The 14,939-nt window shown below is 50.1% G+C and overlaps 7 protein-coding genes across 7 annotated transcripts; 4 read left to right on the top strand and 3 right to left on the bottom strand.

Moving 5' to 3' along the window:
* Positions 1-4: 4 nt before the first annotated feature.
* MIND_01071300 (Endothelin-converting enzyme 1) lies at positions 5-3,400 on the bottom strand (the record flags this gene model as incomplete). Its single annotated transcript, XM_037367289.1, has 18 exons — positions 5-94; positions 148-196; positions 245-322; positions 374-496; positions 550-557; positions 611-654; positions 700-820; positions 870-924; positions 973-1,140; positions 1,186-1,396; positions 1,446-1,897; positions 1,945-2,054; positions 2,108-2,322; positions 2,375-2,725; positions 2,775-2,874; positions 2,925-3,071; positions 3,119-3,282; positions 3,334-3,400. The coding sequence occupies 18 exons, from the start codon at positions 3,398-3,400 to the stop codon at positions 5-7; spliced, it is 2,553 nt and encodes an 850-aa protein (XP_037216683.1).
* A 400-nt stretch (positions 3,401-3,800) lies between these two features.
* MIND_01071200 (uncharacterized protein) lies at positions 3,801-5,408 on the bottom strand (the record flags this gene model as incomplete). The annotated part of the gene is made up of 7 exons (XM_037367288.1): positions 3,801-3,880; positions 3,925-4,062; positions 4,118-4,180; positions 4,224-4,731; positions 4,779-4,945; positions 5,001-5,085; positions 5,133-5,408. The coding sequence occupies 7 exons, from the start codon at positions 5,406-5,408 to the stop codon at positions 3,801-3,803; spliced, it is 1,317 nt and encodes a 438-aa protein (XP_037216682.1).
* A 325-nt stretch (positions 5,409-5,733) lies between these two features.
* On the bottom strand, positions 5,734-7,361 carry MIND_01071100 (uncharacterized protein; the record flags this gene model as incomplete). The annotated part of the gene is made up of 2 exons (XM_037367287.1): positions 6,014-7,361; positions 5,734-5,961 (listed from the first exon to the last, which is right to left on the bottom strand). The coding sequence occupies exons 1-2, from the start codon at positions 6,986-6,988 to the stop codon at positions 5,734-5,736; spliced, it is 1,203 nt and encodes a 400-aa protein (XP_037216681.1). The 5' UTR covers positions 6,989-7,361.
* A 31-nt stretch (positions 7,362-7,392) lies between these two features.
* Positions 7,393-8,252, top strand: MIND_01071000 (Cyclin-like protein; the record flags this gene model as incomplete). The annotated part of the gene is made up of 2 exons (XM_037367286.1): positions 7,393-7,526; positions 7,574-8,252. The coding sequence occupies 2 exons, from the start codon at positions 7,393-7,395 to the stop codon at positions 8,250-8,252; spliced, it is 813 nt and encodes a 270-aa protein (XP_037216680.1).
* Positions 8,253-8,530: 278 nt separating this feature from the next.
* On the top strand, positions 8,531-9,908 carry MIND_01070900 (uncharacterized protein; the record flags this gene model as incomplete). Its single annotated transcript, XM_037367285.1, has 6 exons — positions 8,531-8,701; positions 8,751-8,838; positions 8,885-9,051; positions 9,098-9,611; positions 9,663-9,803; positions 9,850-9,908. The coding sequence occupies 6 exons, from the start codon at positions 8,531-8,533 to the stop codon at positions 9,906-9,908; spliced, it is 1,140 nt and encodes a 379-aa protein (XP_037216679.1).
* Positions 9,909-10,879: 971 nt separating this feature from the next.
* Positions 10,880-12,498, top strand: MIND_01070800 (SOR-SNZ domain-containing protein; the record flags this gene model as incomplete). Its single annotated transcript, XM_037367284.1, has 11 exons — positions 10,880-11,116; positions 11,170-11,235; positions 11,295-11,387; positions 11,440-11,499; positions 11,544-11,871; positions 11,920-12,003; positions 12,051-12,089; positions 12,144-12,169; positions 12,218-12,295; positions 12,347-12,387; positions 12,453-12,498. 11 exons carry the CDS (start codon positions 10,880-10,882, stop codon positions 12,496-12,498), a joined length of 1,098 nt encoding a protein of 365 aa, XP_037216678.1.
* Positions 12,499-13,030: 532 nt separating this feature from the next.
* Positions 13,031-14,135, top strand: MIND_01070700 (putative lipase class 2 protein; the record flags this gene model as incomplete). The annotated part of the gene is made up of 4 exons (XM_037367283.1): positions 13,031-13,282; positions 13,337-13,741; positions 13,795-13,953; positions 14,004-14,135. Exons 1-4 carry the CDS (start codon positions 13,049-13,051, stop codon positions 14,133-14,135), a joined length of 930 nt encoding a protein of 309 aa, XP_037216677.1. The 5' UTR covers positions 13,031-13,048.
* Positions 14,136-14,939: the final 804 nt, after the last annotated feature.

Below are 14,939 nucleotides of genomic sequence, written 5' to 3'. Positions count from 1 at the left end.
TCATTTACGACCAGAATACGCATCTTTGCTCATCTGGAGGATTCAGTTTTGACCCGTTGGGACACTGAAAGGCCTCCGCAAATTCTGGAATATTCTGTAAAAAAGCTTGAAATTGTAAATTCGACCAATAAAAATGTGAAAACCGACCGACAGTGTGCCTTCGACACGCAAGTTCCTTGGCGAGTGTGGGTCCGTTCTGAACGACAATTATACCAACTCACCCTTAAAGACTACCAACACCTACCGAACGCGCTGGACAAGCGTAGCAGTCTTGACGTTCTCCCCCCAGATTCTTGCAAACGCGATGAAGAACAGCTGCTCACTATTGGCCATATTGAACCGAGTTCCTCACTTCCAAATCGTCGCCACTGACCGAGTATAGTTCAGCCCAGGCAACAGGTACTCAGTCCCGGCATTTTGCGACTCATTGAACCGGGCTTTCCAAGCGCGATAGGCATGAATCAGCCCGGAATCCCCGATATTCTCTCCGGAAGAGCTCAAAAATGCGTGTGAGCCACACATCGGAGAACGGGGAGAAACAAAATGTACAATTCGCCCTGGAAAGAAAGTGTTAAACCGTCATTCAGAAAAAAAAAAACGAGAAACATACGTTGAGGTGGATGGCACCTCCTTGGCCATCGTCGACGGTATAATCTGCACCGTGATCGGAACACTCTCTCTGCGGAATATAATACGCACTGGAAAACTGCGCTTCAATACATTTTTGCCTGATCTGGAACGCCGCGTTGCTCTCCGGAGTCCACCAGTTTTCAAGCATTCCATGCTGATTGTAAAGTCGTCCCGCAGAGTCGAAAGCGTGCTGCAAATATACTCCAACATATGTTTCCAGTGGAAAGAAATCAGCACACCGTCAATTCATGACCAGCTACTGAACCGAATGCGCCATACGATAGATACGAAGGCCTGAAAGAGAAGTCAATAGAAGAGCATGCTCGCCGACAGCTCCTATACCACTGTGTCGAGAGGAAGGGTGGCTGCAAGATCCCCGCAGGAAAGACAATCTCGTTGGCCCGGGCGTCAAAATACGCGTCGACTGTGGACGGGTACACCGGAAATGTCCATTCTCCAGGATTCCGTCGCTGGCCCACTTTAAGCCACGTCCTAGACACGTCGCTCGCACTACAATACTGTAAGAGAATGGGACAAGGGAGCGGCAAAACGGACGCGGCGCTGAGAAGGTTGTCAAAATAGGTATCTTCATTAACTTCCATCGTGCTGTAGTATTGCAAGAGCGAGGATGGCTCTCGAACGTCTGGGTAGTCTGGATAGCCTACTATAGGGCGAATGACAGCGGCCTTGCGAGCTGCAGCACCAGCAGACTTTTCGTCCAACCAGGATATATTGGGCAGCGACGCTTTGAACACACTGATAATGTCTGTAGCCTCGAATAAGAGCCACATAGCAAATCACGGGACAATACTCACTCTTGATGATTTCCCGGCTCTTCTCCTGGAATTCGGGATCACTTCCAAAAGTAGCATTCACAAAGTAGCGTCCGGCTGCAAAGCCAAGAGTGGCTTCGACCTTGTCGACACAATATTCTTTGCGGTTGCCGATGGTACCTTTCTTTATTCCAGTGAGCGCTTCTTCCAACGCTCGTTGGGCAGCCCATGGCTCCGTTGCCATTCCCAAATTGGGCGAAAGGGCGAGTGCAGCACGAGCCACGAGATACGCCTCGACCGTTGCCGGGGATGAAGAGTGTAGCAGCTTAGAGAGAGCGACAACATAGGCAGGAGAGGTAACAATAATATCCTCAGGAAAGCGACGCGGTGTTAACGCTGCAAAATACTGGGAAAAGTCGACTTGAGGAAACAATTCTGTGAGGTTCTCGAAGGGAAGGCGGTTGTATGTGAGGAACGGATGTTGGTAGGCGCCGCTTTATGCAGGTAAGCCAAGGGAAGAAAAAAGAACGGGAATCCCGACTTGTCAAGGGTAACATTGGCGAGCTTGGTTTCGAACATGACAACACTTGCTGCGATGCGCCGTGCCTCATTGATTTGCGCGTTCTTGTCTGTCTCATGGTCTATATTCCACTTGTAGATAACAGCGCCTTAGTGGAGAGATCCAAATCCTGGACTAGACACACCTGATTTTCTGCCAGTAGGGTTGTCTTCTTATCCTCCTTTAATAGTGTGGCGAACAGCCGTTCAAGAACGTCATGATAAATTCTGACAATCTCCGGCTCTTGATAATATTCTTTTGCCCGAAGACCGAGAGGAGCTTGGTCAAGCCACGGCACCATTAAATTTGAGTCGAATCCAGCATCTCCTTTGATCTTGAACGTGAAGAGTGCATGAACGCCTGGTGAATAGATATAAGAGGTCCAGGGTGGAATTCAAGCCGAGTTCCGCACCTCGAGAGTGAAGGAAGACTAAAGCAGGTGTAAGCCCGCTAAGGTCATTCTCAGAGCTAATTTCAGAAATCTCAAAACCTTCGCGTCTGAACAACTTCTTGACAGTCTTCACAAACTGAAGCAATGGTTCGTTTCCAATCTCATCCAGCCTGTTCTCGTTCAGACATGAGTTGTAGAAACTGCGAAGTTTGTGAAGCAGTTGTTCGTCCGCCGAAGTAGTGAACGATGAGGTTGCAGAGGGTGTTTCGAGGAAATGTTGCACCACACGTTTGTTGTCGATGGAGAGAGCTTCGAATTGACCGAAAGAGCCCTTGTCGGCTGGCAATGGGTGCGAAGCAATCCAACCTCCGTCTGTGATATAGTTTGAGTACAATGGCCATTGCCGACGACTTTCACTCACTGGCGAATTCGAAAAAGTTCTCGCAGGGGTCCTTGGAGACATCGAGAGATGATAAAATGCTAGCCGAAAGCTTGATGCATTCGGGAGTGATACAGACTTCCTACAACACAAGTTAATGAACAGTGAAGTCAGGGAAGCACCGCGACATACCTCGGCTGGACTGCCGGTTGGGCCAGGAGGCTTCGCGGTCGTAGTCACTATCGCCGTTTGGGTAACGGTGACCGTTGGTCTTGGTCCGTCTTCTCGTTCACGCTGTTTGAGCTTGGTATATTCTCCGGCAAAAAGGCCGATAAAGACCTAATGGCACACATTAGCGTTGCACTTTCTAGCAGTATGAGACTCACGGCGCTAAGTAGTAGGAGAACGAGTGCGACAACGAGAAGGATTTGAGTTAATGGAGTCAACGGTTCTTGAGCGATTGAGTTCAGTCGCTCGAGTAGGGTAGGCTCTTCTTCTTCTTGGGTGCTGCCTACGTCGTCATCGTCATCTCGCAGTAATGGGGCTGCCTCTGGAGAAAGTTGAAAATTCGAGAATCAAGCGAATAACGGGTATGTCTCACCCTCGTCGGTCGAGCGGCGTGGGGCACGCTCAGACATTATGGGCACTCTGAGGAAGTGCAATGACATAAATATTAATAGTGCCAAACTATATGCTCATGGAGCCAAGTTGCCCACGGTTGGCGCCCACTGTTGGCCGACTGCTGCATGGAGTATCCTGAGTTGCTACTGGCAGTGCAGAACATCGTTCTTGTGGTTCGGGTTAGAGTATGTCACGGGACTTCGAATTACAAAAGATTAAGTACAAAAGCATTCATGTCAGCTCCAAACTCGCCTGCTCTCGCTAACTCGAACTGAAAATGCATTCCTGCCAATGCTGCTCTGCTCACCAGTCGATTGTCGCTACATCGAGCTCATTTACTGTACACTACAGGTCAAGGTACTGTTAGGCTTTGTTTGTTTCCAGCATTTTATGTAGCTCAGGTGAGAACACAGATAAGCCGATAAGATAAGGCGCACGTTTAGAAAGTCATCCATAGATTTGTTTAATGTGGTCCAACCCTGTAGCAGAAGGAGGTACAGACACACCCGGAAGCACAGGAAGTGGAACTGGGACAGGGTTACCAGAAGTAGGATTGTACAAAGAGATTTACGTGGTTCTGGTCCATGAAGGAGCATTGTGATGGCTGCAAGCCGATCTTCTTGTTTTGAGGTTGGGTCATCGATTATAGCTTGAAGCTTTTCAACTTCGTCATTACTGAGGTCCCCCGGCTCGGACAAGTCATCATCATCTAATAATTCTTAGCCAAAAACATATTTTTTTCAATGTGCGAACAATAACCATACCTGAAGATGACTGATCATACTCCTCTAAGTGAATGCCTTCCTCTGTGATTTCCCCGTGACGATCTTTGTTGGTCAACGTCCAGTCCCATATAACACAAAATCATACCTGAAGCAACTATTGTCCTGGCACGTTGACGATCACTGGAGCGGGTAGGAGCAGCATCTATCCTTTCTTGCTTCAACCTCTTCTGCACCTCCCATATCTCAGCAGCGGCTTGGTCTTCCGACTCGCCCCTGCTACCTGGGGTGGGTTTGGGCCGAAAGAAAAGCTGTTCGTACACCTCCTTTGTAGCCTCTATAATGGCACGAGTTCGCTGAGAAAAACCGTCGGACCCATAAGATTTTTGGTGCGCAGAAAATTTTCCATGAGCGTTGATGACGAAAAAGAAGACATTGAGTTGTTCAAACTTCAAACGCTTGGAGTGGGGGCGGAAAGGGCGATAAGGAAATGTTTGCCCATCATCTGTTTTGATAAGCACCGACTGAGTGTCGCGGTCGAAAATCAGATGACCACCAGCAGATTCCTCGAAATAAGGGATGCCGTCGCCGAAAGCGAAATAGGTGGGGTGCAGCACAACGAGCTCGAGTTCCGGATTCAATAGTTCATCCGAATTCTACCACCCGTCAACTTGAGCACAAAAAACACTAGATGTTAACATACGTCGAAGAGCGGAGGTTTCGTAGCATTCGATCCAGTCACATCTACCGCACGTTGATATTCCTCATTCTTCAATGTCAGAAGCGTTTTCAAAAAGTTCAACGAGGTAAGGCTTGGAGCGAGAGCAATGATGCCGTACAGGTCAAGGGAGGAATGGACCAGTCCACTTACTGTAAGGGAAACAGATCAGTGACTGAGCCAGACTCGGAACTTATGAAAAATTACAGGGCATTATATTGGACGCATGTTGAAGGTCAAAATTCTTTGCAATAGGCAATGGGATGGCTCCGGCTTTCCTGAGAGCATTTTCCTGCAATGGTGATATTATGTGTGGCGATCATAGCAGCGGAATTTTACCACATTGCGTGCATGGTGTTTACTCTTGCGACTTGCATTCACAACATGAGCAGCTTGGAGAGAAACAGAGCGAAGTTTCAGCACAAGACATTGGAAGTCACGATCCCTCATCCAATGCAACGCGAGAGCGGAGGAAGAATATCCTGGACTAGTACGCGCCGTCCCAGGAATCGAGCCGGATGCCCTTAAAGGCGGATAAAGGTCGAGGAAGGGAATTCTAGGGGGTGTCAACTGGCAATGGAGGACAACTTGTCCTCGCTCATTGGCGTTGGACATGACAAGGATTAGGGGCAAGAGCTCAGAGAAGAAAGAGTCTGAAAGAGGCCACGTGACATGCTGTGGGTCCAGACAGCAAGAGGTGACTGATCTAATATCAACGTTGTACTTTCAGACAGTATAAAGGAGAAGGAGAACTAGTGCGTTGACCGTCGCACTCTAACCAGAAGGATTTTGAGTTAATGGAGTCAACCGTTCTTGAGCAATCCAGTCGAGTCGTTCAAGTGGGGTGCCTTGTTCTTCGTAGCTACTACCAACGTTGTCGTTGTCGAAGTAAGGGGCTGTATGTCACATATCTGAAGAGTTGAAGTTGGGTACAAAGCATTCATACAACTAAGGTTTCTTCCCTCATTTCATAGTCAACTCCAAACTTGCCTGCTCTCGCCAACTCAACCTGAACGTGCATTCTTGCTGTGCGTCCCTCTGCTGCTCGCCAATCGATTGTCGCAAGGTCTAGTTCATTTACGGCACGCTGTGGGTTCTTCTCGGGGTTAAGGTACTGTGCCTGCAGATTGGCGCGATGGGCTTTGTTTGTTTCCAACATTTTATGCAGCTGAAATGTCAGGTGAGATCATGGACAGATAAGCCGATAAGATAAGACGCACCTCGGCCCGTTCTGGATGCATCTTCACGTCCCAAACTGGTATTGGCGGAAGTGGGATGCTGGGCTTTGGAGGCTCGACAACGGGGGTAGAAACAACGATTTCAACTTCATTCTCCTTCTTCTCAGGTGCGGGTAGTGACTCAATAATAGGCGTAGCAGGTGTGGAGGGCTGTTGTTGATATTTCGAAGCTCCACCAGGGCCCAACGGAGTTGCGTTTGACAGAGTTCCAGAGGCAGGCATTCCACCTCGCCGACCACCACGACCGCGCACACCAAACCGATCACCTCGTGGTCCTCTGGGCGGTGAACGATTGCGGCCTCTTGGGCCAGAAGGTATAGTAACAGATGAATTCGGAGCACGAGGGGGAGAAGACAAGCGAGGGCCAGTTGGAATACGCGGTGGGGAATTCGCTCTCGGACCAGTAGGGATCCTTTGTGGTGATGTGTTTCTTGGGCCTGTTGGAATAGAAGGGGGTGGTCGGGCGGGCGAATTGGATTTCGGGCCCGTAGGAATAAGGGCATCATTGGCTGATGTATGTGCTCGAGGTTGAGTGGGTGGTTGTCGTATTACAACAGGCTCTTTGATATCCTCTTCCATCTTCACAGGCTCTGGTTCCGATTTCATGACTACAGTGGATTCGATTTCCATTTTGATTGGTTCTACTGGCTCAGATTTGACTTCTGGCTCGGGTTCTTTCTTGACGGGCTGCGGGGAGTCTTCGACGATCATGCCTGGCTCTGGCGTCCCATTTGCTGGACTCGGTCTCGAGTGTGCAGGCAGGCGGGGACTTCGACTTCGAGGTGTTGGTGGCGGTCTTCGTCGAGGGGAAGGAGATCTCATTGGCCCACCAATTGCATGCGAACCTAACCTTAGCCGTTTTGCTGAGGGTGGTGGACTGCGAGTACGACTGCGAGTTCGTGGGCGTCTATCACGTGGTGGTGGCGAGCCAATCCTCCGTCGAGGAGAGGGAGACATTTGACGGGGATATCTACCTGAGTCAAGTGAGATTATTTATAAGGGACATAAAATAGAACACACCTCGAGGTAGAGGCGAAGGCGGTCGTCTGTCATAGTACCGATTTCTGTCTCTATCAGGAATAAACGAGTCTCCACCTCTGCGTGGTGGGTCAGGTGATCTTCTTCTTGGCCACCCATTGTCGCGCTCTCGGTCTCTCCGCGGTGGAGGATCTCTTCGGTCTCTTCGTCGATCAAAGTCGTGTGGTGGGACATACGAATCAGATACACGTGTTGCCACCGCTCCAACTGGCCCAATTCGGTCTAATAAACGTCCGCCTCTTGGTCCTCTTCGCGGCGATGGCGGTGGTGAAGCAGGTCGCGGTGGAAGTGAAGAGGCCATGTTGTGTGACATGTCACGCACAATGTACCCTCTTGCGACCCTGACACAAATTGAACGGACGCCTTCACGTGAGGACGGGATTCCACAGCAGCTCGAAGACGACCTGCGTGCGTATGGCTGCAAACTTATCCACGAGGCCGGCATTCTGCTAAAACAGTGAGCAAAACCGCGTGTCATTCCACATTCGGATTGACGTTTGGAAGGAAACAGGTCGCTGTCGCTACTGCACAGATCCTTTTCCAACGTTTTTGGTATGTCTCCTCGATGAAGCAGTTTGGAATCGGGGAGATTGGCATGGGGTCACTATACCTTGCTTCCAAACTTGAGGAATGCACTTTGAGAATACGCGACCTGATCAACGTGTATGACCTCCTACTTCAACGTTCTTTTCCAACAAATCCAACCCAATTTCGATACAACCCAATGTCCTACTTTGGGACCACATTCTACGAACTCAAAGATGCGATCGTCGTCGCAGAAATGCAAGTTCTCAAACGACTTGGGTTCAACGTGCATGTAGTTCTCCCCTACGGCACACTCATCAACTACCTTCGCGTCCTCGGCCTTACCGACGATGACAAAGCCTCTACGCGTGCATGGGGATACCTCAACGATGCCCTTCAAACGCCTGTCTACGCACTCTACCCGGTCCCCACTATAGTCAGCGCTGCAATACTTCTTACCACGCGTTTTCTCCAAATCTCGCTGCCAGACGGCTGGTGGGATCTTTTCGATGCCCCGTGGGAGGACGTATGGAGCGTTGCAGGGCATGTTATGCGACTCTATCGTGCCAAGAGCAGCGAACATGTTCAGGGAATGCTTCATAAGAAGGACGTCAGAAAGTGGCTGGAGGACCATCACCAACCCCAGAAAGTGTCGTAAAGTGAACTTGTTTCCAGGGATTTGTGGGTCCAGTTCATATCTCGGTTAGTCCATTTGTGGAGATGAACTGTTGATCTCGAACCCACCGACAAAGAACGCATGAGAGAGCCAAAAGAAGCTCCTTCTCGTCTACCGCCTACTTAGCATCAATCTGGTTTCTCTTAACACTGGATTAGATTAATACACGGCACCGTCCGACTGACGAAAAATCTAATTCCTGGGGATGAATTTCGCGAGTGATGTCACGCGTCACCTACCCCTAATCACCCACGACGAATATGCTTGAGCCCTCTGAAATGCCTTTATCTTCACGATTGCCAACCAGCGTGGAAGCGGCACAGACTGCATGGATGCGAGAACGAGACTTTCAGTGTCTCTTGCTCAATACTAGAACTCTGGCACTACGAAAAGTCTACCTACTCAGCCCTGGTGACCAAGACGCTGCTGTAGTAGGCATTCTTCCTTTTAACTACCTGGTCATGGCTGAATGAATCGCAGATCGCAGTCCTCAAAAGTCGTGGCATGCTGCCGCCCGATGTCGCGCCACATTTCGATAGCCTTGACCACCCCTCCAATGTAATCCCATGTGCGCTCTCTCTTTTTCTTCGTGTCTATCTTTACGGCTATGATAGTGAATCCTATGGTTGACCCCTTGTTCGACGTATATGGTATAATCGCCCTTGCTCCCAGTCTTGAAACCTTGAATTTCCTGCAATCGCACTTGGAAGCGAAGAATAGGGAATACCAGGAGACTGTCGATAGTTTTGGGTCCGACGCTCCGAGACCATGTCTCTTTAGCGCAAGTCTGCTCATCATTACGGCGAAATAATTGACAATGGGAACAGGGTGTCTCGAACATACTCTTGAATCCGGAGCTTGAGCTCGTTGTGCTGCATCCTAAATATTTCGCTTTCGACGAGGGACTCCCTTTCTCCACTCGTGCACCACTCCCTTCCGGCCATCTCTTCTTCGACTACGACTCCCGCTCAGTGCTTCTCCAGACATTCGACAAGGAAACATTTCCATTCACGCCTTTCCGGCCTGCGGCCCACCGCCGTCCTACAGAACACCTGAACGTTTTCTTCTTCGTGATCAACGCACACGACAAATTCGCTGAACATAGAACTTGCTATGGAATAGATCATCTTTCCCAACGAACAGTGGACATTATGGAAGCCACAAGCAAAGTTCACGATCTAATTTATTGGCGGCCAACACCTGGAACAGGCACTCGTGGTGAGATCACCGACCGTTTCGGCGAGCAAAGCAAACACGAGATGAAGGAGAGGAAAGAGACCAACTCTGTAACGTCTGCCCACACCCCCATCGAGGAGAAATCGCAACGGTCCTCATATTCAGGTCAGTCGGTGTTTTGTGAGGTAGCATGCACCTCAACGACAGAATTTTTAGATGAATCCTCGTCTGATTATGGCCGAGACGAACTCAACACTAATGAAGTCAAGAAACTACAGAGGATCATCGACAGCCCAGCATCCAGTCAAGAAGCGAGACTCAATGCTATCACAGCACTCCTCTGTGGGCCAGCGCCTCGTAAGCTTCTTGCGACGATTCAATTCAGTCCATAACCATGTCCCAGTCCCGCTCCCTCCGCTCCCTGGCATCCCTTTGCCGCCAACCAAAGGATCGCAGCATTGAAAGAGTTGTTCGAGACTATTTATTACTTGGGGATCCGCGTACATTCCATATGTGTCCTGTCAGGTTCCATAGGCAGGGCACAGAAAAATCCAAGATTCTGTTCCAAAAGTGAACTTAGAGTGCAAGAACTTGGAAGTACTTACCTGCATTGCCTCAAATAGCCTTTTCGACTGCATCTGAATCTAGTCCCGCAGTATTAGATCGTGAACGTTGTAGGAAGCAGTGTCATACTGTTATGCATTCCCGCTTGTTGTCCTTCTCGCGACACAGCTCCGACTGTGGGGCACCCCGCTCGCTGTCGAATGTGTATCGAGCTGACGGTGCTTGCTGTTGGGCTTCAGTCGTGAGTCATCCAAGAATCCGACTGTACGCAACAGCAATGAAATTCTCCAGAACCGTCTCGGGAGTCTTGGTTTTCATGAACGACATGGTCGGGAGGAGCAAAGGTAGGTAGTGATGACGTCACGCGTCTGGCGCGCATCAAAACCTCAACTTGAGTTGCAACAGGTTGCAACCAATACCTCTTTCTCCCGCGGGGACTTGTCCTCTACCGAAATCTCGTCCATGACAACTTTCAAACTCGGAGTCAAAGTCGAATGGGAAACCGAGGCCCAAGGGGCTCATATATAGCGCCACTCTTTTTCCTCGTCCTGGTCAAACTTGTAGTTGGGTGCTATTCAAACGCATTATCGTGGCCGACTAGAAGGAAACCAACGTTATAACCTGCGAAGAACCATGACAATTTTCCCAGTCGCTTGTGAGAAAGAGTGGATGTAGGATAGAGCGGTGCGTGATGCAACGACCAGATTCGCTGAATAGGCTGACCCGGATGGCGACTGGTAGTGACCTTAGCTTCACAATTCCATACTTCTGCAGTTCTGTATGGGCCAACAGTTGCCGGCTGTGAGGAAAATGGAGACGCTGAGATGTTCAAGCTCGCTATTCATGTACCCGCCATATGTCCTCCGAAGATGAGTATACACCCGATTTTTCGGCTGAACAACGGTATTTTAAGTCGTCCTTCCGCTTGTCCTTCCGAGTCCCGACGTCACGCGTTACACTTCTCATTCGGTGACTCAATTTCAATGGCCACACCAAGTTCGACTACCACGACAGCGCCGACCCCAGCAGCCGCCAATGGGACTAGTACGGCTCCACCACGGGCCACCCGGGAAGGTGGCGGCAATAGCTCGATAGGAACGTTTGGGGTGAGTTTTATCAACAAGTTTTTTGTCTCTTTTGGCTTACATACTTGGGTTAGGTGAAATCGGGCCTCGCTCAAATGCTCAAAGGAGGTGTGATCATGGATGTCGTTAATGCTCAGCAGGTATGCCCCGTCTGAGCGTCTAGATCACCTTCCTCTCACGCCGATATCACCCAACAAAGGCCCGCATCGCTGAGGAAGCAGGAGCTTGTGCAGTCATGGCTCTTGAACGCGTACCGGCTGATATTCGTGTCGAAGGAGGCGTCGCGAGAATGGTATTTTTCTCTCCAAACCATCCGATAAATGAACTCAACAAGAAAATTCCAGAGTGATCCCGCTCTGATCAAGGAGATCTGTGCTGCTGTTACGATACCTGTTATGGCCAAGGTATGATCTGATTATCGAGGGAACACCCCCACAACCATTCATAGGTTCGCATCGGCCACTTTGTTGAGGCACAAATACTGCAATCCATCGGGGTGGACTACATCGACGAATCAGAGGTGCTCACCCCGGCTGACGAGGAGATGCACATCAACAAACACAACTTCAAAATTCCGTTTGTCTGTGGCGCGAGAAATCTTGGAGAAGCACTCCGACGCGTCGCTGAAGGCGCTGCTTTCATCCGTACAAAAGGCGAAGCTGGAACTGGTAACGTAGTTGAAGCAGTCAGACACTCGCGCGCTGTGAACGCCGAAATTCGCAAAGCAAGCGTTATGACCGAAGAAGAGCTCTATGTGTATGCCAAAGAAATTCAAGGTCAGTCCTCCTACCGCGATGGGAAATGCTTTTGAACACATATGGCAGCGCCTTTCCACTTGCTCAAGGAGACGGCTCGACTGAAACGTCTGCCTGTTGTCAGCTTTGCCGCTGGAGGAGTGGCGACACCTGGTTTGCATATCTTCTCCCTTCCAAAACCTCTCTCTGACTGGATTAAGCTGATGCTGCAATGATGATGCAGCTTGGCTGCGATGGAGGTGCGTAGCTGGCACTTGCCACACACAAGCCGTCAAATTGAACGACAACTGCAGTCTTCGTTGGATCGGGCATCTTCAAAGTACGGGCCATGTGATAACAGAGTTATCTTTTTCAAACGTGGTTTCAGTCAGGAGACCCAGCCAAACGCGCTCGAGCTATCGTCCAAGCCGTTACCCACTATAACAATCCTAAAATACTCGCCGAGGTCTGCGTTATGTTGTGAAGGTAGACTCCCGAAGCTCACCACTATGTCCAGGTTTCAGAAAATTTGGGCGAGCCAATGGTCGGACTCAACATGTACGTCTCCCCCCTACAAATAACTATCTCCTTAGCAACGGGTATTGCTGACATCATCATTTCAGCGATGACAAACTCAAGGGTGGACGGCTGGCTGAGCGTGGCTGGTAGGCAAACCAGAAGACGAGCTGTATCCTTATTTCCTAATTGCAACTTGTGCGATACGACGTACTGTGGGCGGACCGATACATAACAAAATGGAACTGAAGCCAAGACCAGTCAAAATCAGTCCGTGATGATGAGCTAGGATTTACAGTCAACGCTGATCCGGAGAAAGCGTCAAATTTGGTTTGCTCTATTCAAGTCATATATCTTCTCTTTCAGCTACGCACTTGCAGGCCTGGCGACTCATCAATGAACGCGCCAATAATGACCACAGAGACCCACCTCGCCCGCGTTTCCTCGACTTTCCCGATGAATCCACCACACGAGCACGAGCCTCCTGAAAAGGCCATCATGTTTTGTGCCGCTGTCTAGAACCGCATGCCATGAAACGAAGCCGCAGATCAGTTTTACAGATAAAAACCCCCACAAACGCTGTTCCCTGCATCTTTTTCTTTCTTCTCACCCACCCCACTTTTGCAGCTAGCTTGCTTCTTCTTTTTTTCTCCTCTTCGCGCATCGGCAACTTATTACACCTTTTCCACAACTTCTGACAACGATGCGTCTGCAAAACCTTGTCCTTCTTCCTTTCTTCGTCTACTCTGCCTCTGCTGGCCTGATTCCGAAAAGCGTCTTGGAGGCGCGCAACCAGATCTGGGATGCTATTGTTGAGCTGAGGCTCACAGGAAACCCCCCTAACGACTTCGCCTGCCGATCGAAGGTCCACCCGAACCCGGTGTTTCTTATCCATGCGTTGTCAGCCAACCCCGGCATCGACCTCAATCTTCTCCAGGTGCGTTTGGTCTTTTCCCTACCAATTAGCTTAACATCTAAAAACTGTTATCAGGACGACATGAAAAAGAAGGGGTACTGCACCTACACGTCCACATACGGCGCTCACACACTCATGCCGTGGATCGGTGGCCTGACTTCCATGCAAAGCTCGGTCAAAGACCTCACCGCAGACATCCTCTCGGTGCTCGCCAAGACCGGCGCAAGCAAGATCGACCTTGTTGGCCATTCAGAGGGTGGTGTTATGTCCCTTTATGCCCCATTGAAGAGCCCGCAACTCGCCAGCAAAGTTGAGCGCATCGTCGCGCTCGGCCCGGCTATGCACGGCGCGCAATACTTTGGCCTGACCAACCTGTTCTACAAAGACGGCCAATTCTCGCGCGACATCGCAAAGGGTGTTTTGGATTTCCTTGGCTGCCCAGCATGCGACGATATGGCCACCGGTGGCGCTGTGTTCAAGGTTTGTGAAGTTGCCGGCTACCAAAATCCGAGGTCTGATGCCTGTTACCACAGGAACTCGCCGCGGCCAGCCAGAAATATAACGGCAAGCCTGGCTCAGGCATCGCCCCAGCTGGCGCGAAGACCACCATCATCATGTCCCGCTCCGACACCCTCGTCGCTCCCAAAACGAGCATCGTCAACGAGACCGGCGTGAACAACATCTTCGTTCAGGTACATTTAATGTCTTTTACTTGTTATCTTCCTGTTTTAATGTTTCCCAGGACTTCTGCCCTGACGACCCTGTCGGTCACGGTGGCCTCGCCTGGGACGACTCTGTCTGGTCCTTGGTGTACAACGCTCTTGAGGAGAACCCCAAGGGCCCGATCAAGTGTGGCAAGGGTCTCCGTTTCTGATGAATTTTTCCATGTATCATGAGGAGAAGTAGTACGAATTTGTTTATTAATTATACCTTACCCGAATTCAAATTAAGTCATGCATTTATCATGTGATCGCGTCGAGCGGGTTCCGCGGCCCGTGTTGATCATATTAGCGCCAACGTGGTTCCTGGGGTAATGCGATAAGGGGTCACCACCTGGGTGGTCCTGCCAGTCAAGGCCTGTGTGCATCGCAAGGCAATTATTGGTCGGCAGAGAGGAGGGAGATCTCGACGCTTTTCTTGGGTCTGTTTACTTGTTGGCAGGTGAATGAATAGACTGACAAGAGGACTCATATTCGACACGGGAGTGCTTGGTTGCGAACAAGATATGCCAGAATCACAGCGTGAGCGAGGGACTCAGGACAAGTAACACAAGACTGAATCGGATAGCTATCTTGGCAGTCAGGGAGTTGCGAAATGCGGCGCGGTTTGCATTGGAGAAGCCAGTCCTACATCAGTAAAGGCCGAGATGAAGCACACAGAAAAATCAAGTTAACACGGGAATCGGTAGGCCGTTTCGCGGGCGGCGCCGGTGTTTCGAGATTCAAACCCGTCCGGCCAAGCTGCGCACTACGGACAACACGGAAAACGGGAGCCAGAAATTGAGAAGAAGAAAAGCATTCCAGTCTGGTGATGCCATGACCTGGGTGAAACAGGCCGGAATGTCAGGTACCCGAAGATGGCCCAAGTGTAGTCTCACAAGAAGAAGCGAGCCATGGAATCGCCGACTAGGAAGAATTAGAATGGATTGACATCTGCAGGTGAGATGACATGTAGTGTA

The sequence above is a fragment of the Mycena indigotica genome (assembly GCF_014461135.1).
Source record: "Mycena indigotica strain 171206Taipei chromosome Unknown Mind.scaff0009, whole genome shotgun sequence".
NCBI lineage: Eukaryota > Fungi > Basidiomycota > Agaricomycetes > Agaricales > Mycenaceae > Mycena > Mycena indigotica.
Note: the sequence above shows the minus strand (reverse complement) of the source record. Positions and strands in the feature narration are given on the sequence as shown.